This window comes from Seriola dumerili, unplaced genomic scaffold, assembly GCF_002260705.1.
Source record: "Seriola dumerili isolate Sdu_G_001 unplaced genomic scaffold, Sdu_1.0 BDQW01000322.1, whole genome shotgun sequence".
NCBI classification, from domain to species: domain Eukaryota; kingdom Metazoa; phylum Chordata; class Actinopteri; order Carangiformes; family Carangidae; genus Seriola; species Seriola dumerili.
This window is the reverse complement of record NW_019174577.1, coordinates 1,921,808-1,937,079: the sequence shown is the minus strand read 5'-3', so window position 1 is coordinate 1,937,079 and position 15,272 is coordinate 1,921,808. Positions and strand designations below refer to the sequence as shown.

The 15,272-nt window shown below is 40.1% G+C and overlaps 1 protein-coding gene across 1 annotated transcript; it reads left to right on the top strand.

Annotated features, from left to right (window-relative positions):
• The first annotated feature begins 1,188 nt into the window (after positions 1–1,188).
• Positions 1,189–15,146, top strand: erich3 (glutamate rich 3). The gene is made up of 15 exons (XM_022759440.1): positions 1,189–1,277; positions 2,722–2,815; positions 3,350–3,475; positions 3,594–3,665; positions 3,976–4,104; positions 6,215–6,373; positions 6,927–7,136; positions 7,776–7,956; positions 8,123–8,309; positions 8,987–9,219; positions 9,314–9,454; positions 9,862–10,285; positions 11,402–11,629; positions 11,753–12,642; positions 12,799–15,146. The coding sequence occupies exons 1-15, from the start codon at positions 1,258–1,260 to the stop codon at positions 15,144–15,146; spliced, it is 5,442 nt and encodes a 1,813-aa protein (XP_022615161.1). The 5' UTR covers positions 1,189–1,257.
• The last annotated feature ends 126 nt before the right edge of the window (positions 15,147–15,272 follow it).

Genomic DNA, 15,272 nt, shown 5'->3' with positions numbered 1-15,272 from the left:
TTTATCATCTTTGAAATCAGTGGTGAGAACAGTGATTTGATCTGATTTTATAGCCTTGTAGCCAGTTATGGTAATATTAATAATGTATAGAGCATGGAAAAGTTTGGAGAATCTGAATTTTTTTTTAGCAGTTGAGTTGTTTTAAGACCTTACAAGTTTTAATGACAGTTTTATATTTATCTTGATGGATACCACATGGTGACAGCACCAACATCTCTATGATTACTCCTACACAGTTAAGTGCACACTCACACACACATTAGCGATTCATTAGTCAGCAGTACTGTGAAGATCTCCAGGGATATTATAGTAGTCACTATTCTGCCAGCTTTAATTTGACCAATTTTACCAGTTGTTCACTCTGTGATTATGGGGATAACATTAAGTCCGCCTTCATGTGTTTTGCTTGTTGTTGAGCATCACTGTGCAGGATGATGTGTGTGCAGAGTTTGATACTAGACAGCTGTACAGCTGTTTCAACATTTATCTGCTGAAGGGGAAAAGTGGAAAGAAGAGGTGGATGTAACTTCAAAAAAATTTAATTTTTGTGTTTGACACAGATTCGCAGATTATTATTTCAGAGTATTAAGCATATGTTCAGGGGATCTTTAAACTTTTTACTGCATTTTTCCCCCACTAACCTGTAAACTGTGAGGATTAATGAAAACTTAAATTAAAGTTAACTAAGTATATTTGCCCTAGTACTGTTCTTAAGTGCATTTGAGGTACTTGTAAAGCTGACTATAGGTTTAAACACCAGCAGATAGTTGTATGCTCTGAAATCAATAGCTGTAATGAATAATGTGTGTCTAAAAACAAACTGTGTGAGTGTGTGTGTGTGTGTGTGTGTGTGTGTGTGTGTGTGTGTGTGTGTGTGTGTGTGTGTGTGTGGGTGTCGGTGTGTGTGTGGTGTGGTTGTTTGTTGTGTGTTGTCCCTGGTTTTGGGTGTGCTGTCTCAGTGGGACTGAAAGTGTCTCTGTAAGTGGAAACCAGTCTCATTGGCAGCATCGTCACGTGATCTCCCATGGCAACCGGCGAGTGTCATCAGTTCCGCTGCGGGAGAGGTGCAGCCTCAGTCCGGCTCAGCTTAAAATGTCCTGCTACACTTCACAACTCTTCCTCGGGTTCATTTGACTTCACACCGGCCTAGACATCTTCCCTGCAGCGCAGACCGAGCAAGGTCCACAGCCACTTGTTTCTTAAAAGATTTTTTTGGGGGGAGGGAGGGGATTTAAAAGAGAGTGCGAACTGGAAATCATGAGTCACCTCAATCTAGGGTAAGTGCAGTTTAATTTTTTCTGTGCAAGAGTGGAGGTGGATGCAGGGTTTTAATTAAACTGTATTAGAAGATGTCAGTTTGCAGAGGCATAATTGACTACTTTTAATTGACTCTAAAGCTATGCTAATGCTACTGTTAAGCTAGTCAACCAATAGGTCCACAAGAAAATACATACAAGTACTTCACAGTCATCATAAGTGACACTACCATTTTCTAGTATGGTACAGTGTCTAGTAACAATCACCACTGAGGCATAACTAACTCAAGTAGTTCACTCTAACGCTAAACCAGTGCTACTTTCAGGCTACTGTACTAATGTGCTTCACTGCAAACAACAAATGACTCTAAACACGACATGAAAAGAAAAGAAGAAACAGCAGAAACTAGGACAGAAACTATTGGTATAGAGATGTTTACTTATGTAAAAATGTCAAAACCACAATGCAAATTTAATTTACTGGGTTTACTTAAGTATTTCCATTTGATGCTACTTCACTGTTAAAGCCTGTATGCTTATTTGATTTATTTTTATTCATATTTATTTTATTTATTTATTTTTGATGACCTCCAAGTTAGACCTTTATTTTATCCAGGTGTAACAGTTTTTAATGAGTTAGAAACCCTGGAATTAATTCATTGATTAAAAATAATGAATTGTAGTCACTACAGAGGCATAATGAACTAATTTTAACTTTTAACTCCAAACATATGCCAATATCACAATTAAGCTATTGTACTAAAAACTAATTTAAAACTTCACATACAGCAGTTTTAGAGAAGAAAGGGCTTAACTGATGACACTAAACAAGATGTGATAAAACAAGAAGAAGAAGCAGAAACAAGGGTAGTTCTCAGTCTTTTTGTCTTTACTGCTTTGACGCATTATCACAATATATTTCTGTGCTTCCTGAAAGTTTGACTGGGTCAGAGAAAGTTATGTATAAAGTGATAACTAATAGTTTAACCACCATACTCTTGGTCCTGAGAGAAATCTGTAGCCAAAGCTAAGAAGCTCCAGAGACAAATTATCAAGGTACACAAAGAGGAGGCAGACAGGGTTAAGTGTGCCATCCTCTCTAATTCCTGTGTGTAATCAGACACCGGTAACAGACCCTATAGTTGTAAGATCCTGTTGTCTTGTGTACAAATGCTGGAGGAAATAAAATCTGTGTAGGAAAAAAAAAACTGCTTTCAGACTAGCTGGGCTGAAGCTGATCTCTACTTAATGAGGACAAGAAACGACTGCCAATAAACAAACATGGTGTTGTTCCCCCACTAAACCATTTGATTAAGATTCTGGTTTTCTGTGCGATGTAATCAGTAGCTCTTCTCTTGCGGAGGACAAAGTTTAAAGTCTGGATGCCCCTCATGAAGTGAGATCTTGATGAAATTTGTTTGATTAATTTAGAGCATCTGTGTTTTTATCGGTCATGTTTCTGCAGACTTATCTCAGCTTACAACAGTCTGACAGACAGACATCTCACTGGATACTTCAGCAACACTCGGATCAGAAGACACTTGCAGAGAGCAGGACTGGTATGTCAACACAATGGTGATATGATGATGATGATGATGACATAGTGAAAACTGGCTCCAAATGTGGTCTGTCCTACAAATGGGCCTTCATGGAACGACCATATACAGATACAATATTGCCAAAACACTGTATGAATACCGACATTAACGTACAAGATGTTCAGAACATTGTTAAGGGAACAAACACTGGAAAGAAAAAAAAACAGAAAAATACTATCAGCTCAGCTCAGTTTTTGTCAAACTTTCACCATTTGCATCAATAATTTTTACAGCCTGTAATCCCTCATAGTGAGGGAAATTTGATCATTGACATTGCAGTCTAGTAATGATCTTTATTGAATATTGGCTATTACACTGTGGCCATCACTAATATGAAACTTGCATAAAACCTGCAAGGAAGTTTAATTTATCTAGCATTGTATTTCAGTGCTGCACAAAGTATCAGCTGTTGGTGACCTCAGTTTGAAACCATTGTTATCAGTCCTTAAAAACTCATTGATTGAACACTGCTGAGACTGTTGTTGTTGTTATTAGATCACCAGGAGTGGGCGTATTGTTCCAGACAAAGAGTACAGACACAAGCTGATCCAGAGAGCCCACCAGAGACATGTTCGTGAATGCTTGGCCCAGGCCATTTTCCACAAGGTGCTGGAGATGGAGGTGGGGTGAACAAAGTGTACCAGAAACAAAAACAGTGGAAAAAAAGCACTATCATCCAATCTTTGCTTCTCCTCGAATAATGTAGGATGCTAATTTGTTCTGTGCCCCTCCCATGCAGCGTCTCCATCAAATAGAGATCAAAAAGAAACTGGAGGAGTTTGCAAGGAGGGAAAGAGTGCATAAGATCAAGGTACATCATTTACATTTAAACACTGCTTCACTGCCCTATTTTATAAACTAATGACTCTTAAATGATATGACACAAAACACTGGTCAGCATGTGTTAGAAAGAGTTCATTTGCAATGTTGATCTATTAAAAAAGGCATCTTCAGTGTTTCTATGGATACAGAGGGTCCAATCTGAGTCATGTATTCTTTAAAGTGAAATTATACATGTTAGTGACATGAATCATTTTGAAGAAATATATCTTAATCTGGAACAAATGTTTTCACATATAGCCACATACAGTGTAATAATAATAGATGGTCTTGTTTGGTAGGTGGAGCGCTCTAAAAGATATGAAGAAGACATCATCCGCATCTTGTCTCCACGCCCACCCACGGGTGCAAGGGGCATCCGAAAACAGCACTCTGGGCCAGAGGGGGAGCACTCTGAATCCTCTGAGTCTGTGAGTTGAACGTCTGCCTTGGTGCACCAGTAGATTGAGTGGACATTGTTGCAGAGGTGGGAGTAACTCACACATGTGCAAGTCACATGCAACTCTCAATTCTTAGCCATCACCTTTCACCATCAAAAAGTACTGAACTGATTTACCCCAAAGTTGGTGGGAGGATGGGAAATGGGAGGTATGAGCTCCACTGTGTGCCATTCTGGTTATTACTATTACAGTACATCTCCATATGGGACTTGCATTGTGCTATGTTCCTCCTGCAATCCAAATTTAAGCATTTTTGGACTTTGGACCCCATGGTGCTGGTTTGCAGGTATCATACTAGAAATCACCCAATCATGTTTCGAAAACAAAATGCAAATATATGGAAAAATGCAAATATTTAGGGTTCTAGTCACCTGTCTCAAGTCTAAGCCCAGTCTCAAGTCGCGAGTACCAAGTCAAAGTTAAGTCTTTTATCAAGTCTGACTTGAGTCAAGTTATGTGACTCCAGTCCTCCACCTCCGCATTGTTGTAATATTGCATTTAATAAATCGGCACCTTTGAATGATGCAGGCATACGGTTGACCAATCAGAACTACAAACAACAGACTGAAGTTCCGTCCAGATTCCTTGCTTCCTTGAAATTTGACCTTTAATCACAGTGTCTCCATTATACAAACAAGAGTAATGTTTTTAAATGTTACAACACAATTAAACAGAGAGATATTATGGCTGAGTTAAAAATTTTGACCTTTAGTTAAGGAGCCTTTTTTAGGCCAATCAGTGTGAGATGGATAGGTCAATCAGACCTGTGTCTTACAGGATAAAAATATGAGGTTTCATTTAAATTTTGCACTGCCCTCATTAGTAAAATATGTTTTTATTGCCTGAAAAACACAATATCACAATGCGTCATCCATCCAACTTTAGTTCATATCTGACAGCTGATGTGCAAGATATTAGGTTTGTATCTAAAATATTGACATTTCATTAAAGAAGTAGTTCAGCATTTTGGGAAATATGCTTATTCACTTTCTTGGTGAGAATCAGATAAGTAGATTGATACCACTTTCATGTCTGTACAGCAAATATGAAACTATAGGCAGCAGCCAGTTATCTTAGCTAGAGACTGGAAACAGGGTGAAACAGCTAACCTGGCTCTGTCCAAAGGTAACAAAATCTGCCTAGCAGCACCTCTAAACATCACAAATTAAAATGGTACATTTTATTTAATCAATACCAAAACCAAAGAGTGAAAATGATAATCTCTAGTTTTTAGAAAAGGTTATGTGCTGGACACTGACTTTCTGGAGTTTATGCTAGTTGCTGGGGAACTGCTTTCTTTTGGCCAGAGCCAGACTAGCTGTTTCTGATCTGTTTTAATCACTCAAAAACTCAGTCACAATCAAGTGGTGTCTCAGTCCAAGACATTCTTTCAGGTGATGAATGTCTGTCTGTAATGTAAATCATTATCTGTGCACACTGACAGTTGCCATGTTTACACAGACACTTAACAAGTGAAGAGCTGTCTCTTCTGGAATTAGCTCATTTTCTCTGTGTGCAGACAAGAGTGTTTAAGTGAAGTAGAAGGATTGTATTCAGGTTATCTTTCAAACATAAAAAGTCACAGACCTTGATGCCAGAATAAATAGAGCCAGTAATCCTGGCATTGATCTCTGTGTTTACCCAGTGAAATCTCTCTCTTCTTAAGTCTGAAAGCATCTCACCTCAGCAGGTTGAGCCTTGTTTAAAATACAGCAGCAGTAATATGTTTGGAAAAATGTCAGGGCGCTTCTGGGAAGATTACTGCATTTACTGTGCATTTTGCACAAATTTATTGATGACATTTATCATCAATTTATTAAATAAGTCTACCTTTATGAATAAAGGTAGGTTGACACTTTAATGATCCCCAACTGGAACACTGTAAGAAAAAAAAAAACAGAGCAGAATTAATTCAATTTAAACACCACAACATACTGAGTGTAACATTAATTAATTATAACATGCATATATGGGCGTGCATAAGGCAGCCGTGAACCACAAAAGATACCACGGAAAATGGTGACATAGAGGTCTCCATGGTGATACATATACAGTGTCATGTGTTTTGTGTGTGCTGTAGCCTGGATCGTCTCGACCCAACACGGCTCCAGGGAAGATGCAGAGGCCGGTGCGTCTGAAGCCGATCCACAGTAACAGCACCACAGCTTCACTCAGACGCAGCTCCCCTTACAGACACCTTGAGTCCTCCAATGAGAACGACCAGCTGTTCAACTGCACTGTGAGACCGTGACGCATAAGACATTAATACATGTGCCCACCTGCTTGTATAGAAGGAGTGAGGGACAGTTTTATGTTTTTCTATTCAGATAAAATCATATCTATTTTGAGACCAATACTTTCTTCTTTCTAAAATCTTAAAATCTACTTTTGGTAATATTGTTTGGAACCTACCTTCTAGAGATGTAGAAACTTAATTAAAAATTCTTGATAGTATTGTACTCTGTATTGCACAGTATGGCTTCATGCTCTGAAATTTATTTTGTTCAATACTAAAAGCATAAAAGTTCATATTTCCATTTTTCTACATCACAAATCCACAGTTTTGAGTAGCTGCCCTTCAGCTCTCAGTGGACAAATACCTCTCCAACAAGCTCTTGTCTGCAATAAAAGTAACTGCCCACACATACAGACATTATTGAATTATTATTGTAATTCTAATAATAATAATATAACAATAATAATAATTATTATGGGTTGAATTATTGAGCTGCCACAGCAACACACACGCTGAAGGCTTTTCATAAATGTGACTTAATTAACTTCCCTCTCAGATGGACAAGGAGTCCCGGAGACGTTTGACCACAGTGGAGGCCTCCCATGGCATCTCGCCCTACTGCCTCCCGGTGATCAACAATTTTGTCACCCCAGTGCCTCCAGCCACAAAGAGGAAAGAGAGGGGGGTAAAGGTCACTCCCAGCAGCACACTCAGAGGCCGCAGACTGCGTCCTACCACTGCTTCCAGTGGAGCTGACATCACTGAGGTCTTTATCTCTCTTTATTTTTTCCCTGGCAGCAAAACTTTGCACAACAAGCTGCAGCCTCTTTAGATGAATTAGGAAAGACAATTCAGATTTCCATAAGATGCATTGATTTGCACCTAGTAGGAGGAGATTATGTTGTATGTCTTTGTATGTGTCTAAATGTGTTGCCAAATCGCAAATACAGAGCCACATAGAAGATTTCAAGCATTTTCTATTACTTCATCTGTAGCAACAGATCCTTATTAAATGCACTACATATGCACATTTAACCCAGAGGTTACACCAAAGCTGGACAATAAACAAAATCAAATAAACTTAAATGAATCAATATTAAGTATCAGTTTAACAACATTATGCATCGCGTACTGGCCTAAGTTTACTATGCCAATTATTTACACAATTACTCTATTGTAACTGGTCATATTATGAATAATCAGGACAAAATGTCAGTAGTGAGACAACATGAAAAAGAACATATAATGCATTGATATATTATAAGAATAGTTTTCATGACATTTATCACTATAAATGTAGACAGTAAATTTCACCCAGTCATGTCAAATTTGGGATTAGGAAATTAAACTAATTGACTAATTGATACACAGTCATTGACCCCAACATGCATTTTTTTCCATCCAGGACCCCGTCATGCTGAGGAGCTCTGTGCACCAGAGCAGAGTGTGTGTGAACATGGTGTATTTTGGCAAAACGGTTCATCTCTCCCACGACCTGAGTGACATGAGGGACGAGGTCAAAGTGTTTCAGCAGCACTGTGGAGGAGAGAACCTGTGTGTGTACAAAGGCAAGCTCTGCGAGGGAGGTCAGTGTGTCACCATCTGTGATTGTGTTTCTTAGATAGGAGTGTGTGTGCACATTTAGATAAACCATAGGTAGGGAAATGCAGAGGTACATCACAGGGTTCTGCAACGGCAAACTCACAGATTTAAATAAATTGCTTTCATCTACACACTCGGTCTTTCCCTCAGAGTCTTTCCAGTTCATTTCAAGGCGACACAGAGGCTTCCCCTTCAGTTTGACCTTCTTCCTGAACGGGCTGCAGGTGGAGCGGCTGAGCTCCTGCTGTGAGTTCAAACACAGGAAAGGCTCCAGACTTGGCGGCAGGCACGGACACTTTGGCTTCTCCAGTGTAGAGGGGGCCTCACCCTGCTACAAGTAAGGTCTCCCTGTAAAGTGTGTCTCTAACACAAGAAATCTATTATAAAACAACTGAGATACTAAAAGTACAAGAGGAAGAATTTTATGTGTTTTTAGTTTAATTTGACATATCTTTGTTGCCAAGAATTAGATGAGAAGATCGATCCCACTCTCTTATCTGTCCGTTGAATGTGTCTCCTGGCTCCAGCTTCAAGAGGCTATAATTAATATTTAATATTAACAATATTAAAATAATGACTACTTGCATGGAAAAGGGGGTCAGTTGTAGTAGATGAAACAGACTCAGCAGTTTTAGCTCCTTTCAGCTCATTGTCTAGGTTTTCTGGCCTGCAACTTTAGTTGGTGGAGACCAAAACTGAGGTAAAAGAGAGTGAATATCAGACTTGCATTTATCTGATGGCCACAAACACAGCTCCAAATGAACACTGATGTTGCTCTGTCTCTGTTTGCTCACAACTTCACCACATTAACTTGATGATTGTATGTCAGTGTTGTGTTGACAGTTTTGTTTCTGCTGCCAAAATAATCAGTTATTGCAGGTTTAATGGATGGATATGAGAGAGGTTATCTATCCTGTCACCTGACTCAGCAAGACAGCGAATAAGTGTATTTTCCCAAACTGACAAGTTATTCTTTAAAACTGAGCTCTTTAATACTTTATGAACATTTTTCAGGTGCATCATAGCAATGGGATTGGACAAAAAGCCCACACCTCCACCAAAGAGAGTCAAAGAGGAGGGAGGAAGAGAGGAGTCAGTAACCAGCTCAAAGAATGCTCAAGAGATGGAAACAGAAAGGACTGGAAAGGATGCTGCCTCCCATTCAGACTATGAAAGAAGTCAGCGACAGGACATGGAGACTCAAGTCAAAGAAGAAAGAGCAGCTGAGGAGGACAAAGTCAGAGATGGTATAATGACTGAAACCTCTGAGTACATAAAACATGACTGCACCAATAAAGTATCTAAAGTATCTCAATAAATGTTCTGTGTCCTCACCCTCAGATTATGAAGAAGACTTTGAAGCAGATGATGAAGGCCCTGCAGGGGAGCCAAAAGAAAAGAAATCCCCATCTCCAACCAGTGAAACTGAGATGGTGGTTAAAGAGAGAGATGCCTCTGAGACTGAAGACGATGAGAAGGATGGTGGGTGATCTTACTTGTTAGAACACATGTTTCAAGTAATACCTGAGAGGAGAATAATTGAGACTAAGGAGGCATTACACCACGCATGTGTTACTTATTTGAAACCTGCTTTTAATGCAGCAAAACAGAATTATTTGGTATATACTCGAAGGCATTCAAACACTAATTTCTGCTGACCAATCAAGTCTGAAACCCAGGAAAAAGGTTGAAAATGTTAATATAATTTCTTAATGTAAAATAAAAAACTTCCTGTATATTTTTTGTAGACCAACAAACCATCTTTACAACAGTTTATTTCCCTAGTTAGAGAGGAATTACAACTCATATTCATTTATATTGGAAGTGTGTAGAATGATTAAAGAATGGTTCTGTTAAAGAATTTAAAATGCTTTCTCTTTCTTGCACAGAAGACATAAAGTCCCGGTCGGGCTCCAGCTGTTCAGGCAGCGACCGGGAGGCGAGTGATGCTGAAGCTACAAAAGAATCAAGAGAGGATGAGAAAGCAGAGCAACCTGAAGAGGTTGATCAAGAAGAAACGGTTGCTCCACCAGAAGAAAAAGATGAACCAAACCCAGAAGAAGCAGCAGCTGCCACTGAGGCTGAGTCCGCTGCGGCTAAAGACACGGCTCTACAGGACAGTGCAGGGGACAGCACGGAGATTGACATCTCTGACTCCAGCGTCCCCTCAGGGTCAGAGAATAAACAGAGTCATGACACCGCGGGAGACAAAGAGGCTGAGAAAACAGTAGATGAGGGCAAACAGGAGGAGGGACAGGAACAGAAGAGGGGTGAGTATAAACCAACAGATACAGCTGTGGAGCTTTCACCTGAGTGAGGAATGGATCGGTCCATCTTGAATGGAGATTTTTCCACTATTATCACAACCAGGGCTTAGGTCGAGACAGGTTTGCACAATAACACAGCCCTGACAGCAATTAAATAATTACTGTGACACTACTACAGTATTGTTAGTTTGTGATATTTTAATTGTAGTATTATGATGTTCTTACATTTTAATAGTGGAAAAATTACAGTTGTCTGTCGTATTTTTTTTTTTCTGTGTGATGTTGTGACGTGTCTGTGGTGTGTTTTTGTCCGATCCATTTTTTAATAGTCAAAATCAATTTCATTCAAAATGAGTTTCAAGATGTTTGGATATTAATAAGACATTCTCACATATAACTATATTTTGATTGTATTTCACAATAAAAGCCTTGTTTTCTTTTTTTACACAGTTTACTGTTGCACTATATATTCTGGGTTCAAAAAAAAGTGTTGTGAAATAAATAAACAATTCAAAATATAACTCAGAAAAAAATGAAAAGCCCTCAGGGGGTGAAATTGCAATCAGAATAGAAAGAGGAAGCCGCAACTGATGTAAAAATACATGTATTTGCATAGTGTACAATCCCAGCATTTCAAAAAGCTCAACATATGAAATTGTGAAGAGCTACGGAATAATCATGTTTAGAAACAACCCACACAAATACAAGCAGCTTGCTTCCTACCTTTTCTTATTGCCCATAAATATTTAACTTACACATATTTCTAAGTGTACCATTAATGAAAGAGATTTTTGGTGGACTTCTATTCAAACTCATGGGATCAGTTTGCACAAAACACTTGAGTGCCAAAGTTAAGTGACCTACTTTCTTTTAGTTTTTTCATCATCTAGAGTTTATATTTGCATTGTGTTTCCATTTTTGTTTAAGTTGTGTACTGAATTTTTACTGAAAAGTTTTATTTTTCCTTCTTTGAATTTTAATTATCATTTTGCATGTTGTTTTTCTCCCTTATGTTTGCACCTGAAAAGATTAAAGACATGTTTTTTTGTTCATGGCTATATGTCTCTTCATTGGCTCAATTCTCTCATTGCTTTGACATTATACAAAACACTGCCTTATTCATTTTAACATTTGGTCATCATTTGTTATCCTGTTGCTACAGAAATGTGAACTCATATCATGCATGTCTTTTTTTCCTATCCCAAGCTAAATCTGTGCAGGAGAAGCTGGCAGAAGCCATACTGAAGGAGTCCCACTGCAGCTCTGAGCCCGAACTGAGCGACACCAGTACTGAGGAGGAGGAGGAGGAGGAGGAGGAGGAGGCCACAGATAAAGGCCATGAACAGAACAACAGTGGTAGGAGATTTCACAATTTCATTCAAATGATTTTGCAAACTACACAAGACAACTCTTGAAGAAAATACATTTTCCTCAAAAAGCTCTTAATTGTTTTTTGTACAAATGTAGCTCCAGAGAAACCAGTGACATTTACAGAGCAGCAACAGACCCTCAGAGAAGAGACGAAACACGAGGAAAGTGCTGGTGTTGGTCCAGTTGAAGGGGTTCAGGATCTCGAAGAGACATCTGAGCCAAAAGAACAGGAGGATGAAACGGAAAAACAGCCTCATGAGAACAGTGATAGTACTAAAACTGAGATGGTCAAAATAGATGAAGATGATGAAAACCCTGCATCAGAGGAAGCAGCAGCAGAAAAGGAGAAGTTAGAGGACACAGGTGCAGATCTACATCCTGTGTCTGAAGAGAACATGACAGAAGAAAACAAAACGTCAGAGCCTGAGGAAGACGCAGCAGCTGAATCCAATGATGCAGACACAGCACAAAAAGATGAGGAAAATGAGGAGAAAACTGCCGAAGTAGAGGAGGTGAAGCCCGATGAGACGGGGCAAGGGGCAAAAAGCAGTGAGGAGGATGAATCATCAGTATCAGAGCCGAATAAAACAACTGATGAGACAGCAGCGTCAGATAATGCAGAAGTGGAGGAGGCGATGACAGCGAGCGAGACAATGGAGATGAAAGCAGAGCCCTCAGAGGAGCGAGAGGCCCTCAGCTGTGAAGAGGCACCTGTAACCGACACAGAGGAGAAGCAGCAGGCAGACAGCGAGGACAGAACTGAAGCATCAGAAACAGAAGTCACAGCAGAGAACTCAAGCAGCTCATTGGAGGGGAGCGGAGATACCACAGTGGAAAAAACAGCAGACATAAGTGAGGACAATGCAAAAGATGAGGGCAGTAAAGATGATATTAAAGAGGAGGAAGCAGAGGAAGTGTCAGCAGCAGAGGCAAGTAAGGATGGCAGTCAACAAGAAAGGTTGGGAGAAGAGCAGACAGGAAAATCTGTGGAAATAGATGATGAGGTAGAGAAGGAGAAAATTGAGGAGGACAGTAAGGAGGAAGAAAAGCAAACAAACTCAGATGAAACAACAACTGATGAAAATGATAAAACAGAAGAAGAAGGGAACGATGAAAGTAAGACAGAAGAAAGGATAGAAAATGAGGAAATCATTGTAGAGGATACTAAAACTAACTCAAACACTGCAGGAGAGACAAATGAAGAACCAGCGGAGAAAACCCTTGACGGGCAAGATAAAGTTGCAAATGAAGAGAGAGCTGATGAATCAGAAAAGAAAGAAAAAGATGAGGAGAGCGAATGTGTGGAGAATAAAAATGACGAGGAAGAATCTGAAGCTAAGGGAGCCATAACTGATAAAACTAATGAAGGAGAAGAAATAAAGGAGACAAAGACAGATGCCGATGAAGAAAAGGTTGACAAAGCAGAAAATGAAGAGGAAGATGACAATGAGAACAAAGCTCCGCAAAGTGAATCTGAAAAGAATAAAAATGTCAAAGAATCTGAAGAGGAAGAAATCATAATTTGTAAGACCGGAGAGGAAATATCTGTGATGACTGAGGAACCCGAGAGAAATGCAGATGATGTGAAAACATCTAATGAAAATACTGTTGAGTCAGAGGTCGTTGGCGACAATGAAGCAGCGGGTGAGACTAAAGCAAACGAGGAGATGCTAAACAATGTGATGGAGTGTGAAGACGTTGAGGAAGAAACTGAGGAAGCAGGTACCGACATTGAAAATGGAGAAATTGATGCAGAAAATGGGGAGATTTCTACCAGAGCAGAGAGCAAAACTCATGACGATACGACAGAGGCTTCAACTGAGGACAATAACGATGTGAAAGCAGCAGAGCATGTTGAAGACGAAGGAAAAACAGAGGAGGAACCGGCTGAAGATGAAAGTGCAGAGGTAAAAGAAGTAACTGCGGAGTCTGGAGACGACAAGGTGGATCAGGGTCCTGACACAGATGTGGTAGAAAGTGAAGCTACAGAGGGGGATCAAATTGTTGAAAAACAAGATGAATCTGCTCAAAAAGATTCAGAGCAAGAAACAGTTGGGACAGAGATAAAAGAGCAATCTACAGTAGATGGCCTGAATGAAGACAGAGACGACCGTGAGGAAACTAAAGATGAAAATGGCAACAAATCTGACCTGGATAATGAAAACAGAGATTCAGACTCAACCAGAAATAACGATAATAATGTCCATGAGGTGATAGTTGCTTCTTCTGCCGCACAGGCACAATCTTCAACACCCATCGTTTTAGATTTAGGTGGTACAAACTTACTAGATGAGTCCCCTGCAGTGTCTGACAAACACCCACACTCTGATGAAAATGCTGCCGCCGCCACCGCCGTCAACCTCTCTGCTGCCGAAGGAGAAAATGGAGCAGAGGATACAGAGGAGGCGAGCAAGGCCTCGGAGGAAGGAGCGAGTGTGCTGCTCAAACCTCAAGCACAAAACAATGAGGCTGATAACGCAGAAGAGGGCGTCGCAACAGGTAAAGAAACTCCAGAGGCCCTTGCAGCAGAGGACAGCACGGATCTAGTCACAAACTGGGTGACCATGCATCAAACTTCAAAGTTTTTCCAGACATTTGTTGAACCTTTAGAAGACTTGAAGGAAGAGGCTTCACAGACTCAAGTGTCCATCTCAAGTGAAGAAGCCACAAAATCAACAGAGCTGCCGAGATCGGAGAGTCCACTTAAGATGGTGAAGATGTCTGAAAATGAAGAAGAAGAGCAAATGCATAAAGATGGAAATGAGACAACGGAAAAAAACAAAGTGGGAGCTGTAGAGTCAGAACTCGAGAGCGAACAAACTGAAGATGGTGAACGTCATGAGAACGAGCCTGCCAGACATACACTCCAGGACAAGGAGGAGACTGAGGTGCAGGAGTTAATACCAAAAACAGAGACTGAAGACAATGAAGAAGAGTCTACAAACGGGCAAAGAAAAGGAAGCAGGGGATCTCTAGAGGAAGACAAAGTTCAAGATGAACCAACTCTGACGCAAAATGAGATTTCCAAAACTGAAGTGGAAAGCATTGCAGGTACTCATCATTCAGTTGCCAGTGGCAAACCTGAGAGTGTCATAGAGAACCAAAGTGGAGAGGGAACTATGGATAATGGTCCAGACTTGAATGAAAAACAAACAGAAACTGAAGAGATTAAAGGTCTCTTACCTTCATCCAAAACAGAAGAGCATTGCGAGCATTCAGCGAGTCCAGATGGACTGAAAGACATAGAGGAAACGCAGGGAAAAACAGAAGAACAAAGTCACGAAGTTACAGAAATAACTGATTTTACAACATCCAAGTCTGAAGATGGAAGCCAAGAGGAGTCCCACAACGGAGAGATCCAACCCAAACCGACTGATGGGAGCATCAACGGAGAGAGAAGAGACGTGCAGCTGATCCAGGACATCAAACACACTCTCAGTAAAGACAGACTGAGCACTTTCTCAGTGGATGAGACATTGTTTGGTCGCAGTTCATATCCTTCGCTGACTGCTGCACGGACAGAGAGTGGACATTAGAGCTTCACATCTCAGACACTGGCACTAAGGTAACAGCGACACTTTAAAATGAGACATATCTGGAAGCAATTCAAATATTAAAGTTGATAAATTATTTTTAAAAACTTAAAAACTTGCAGAGATACA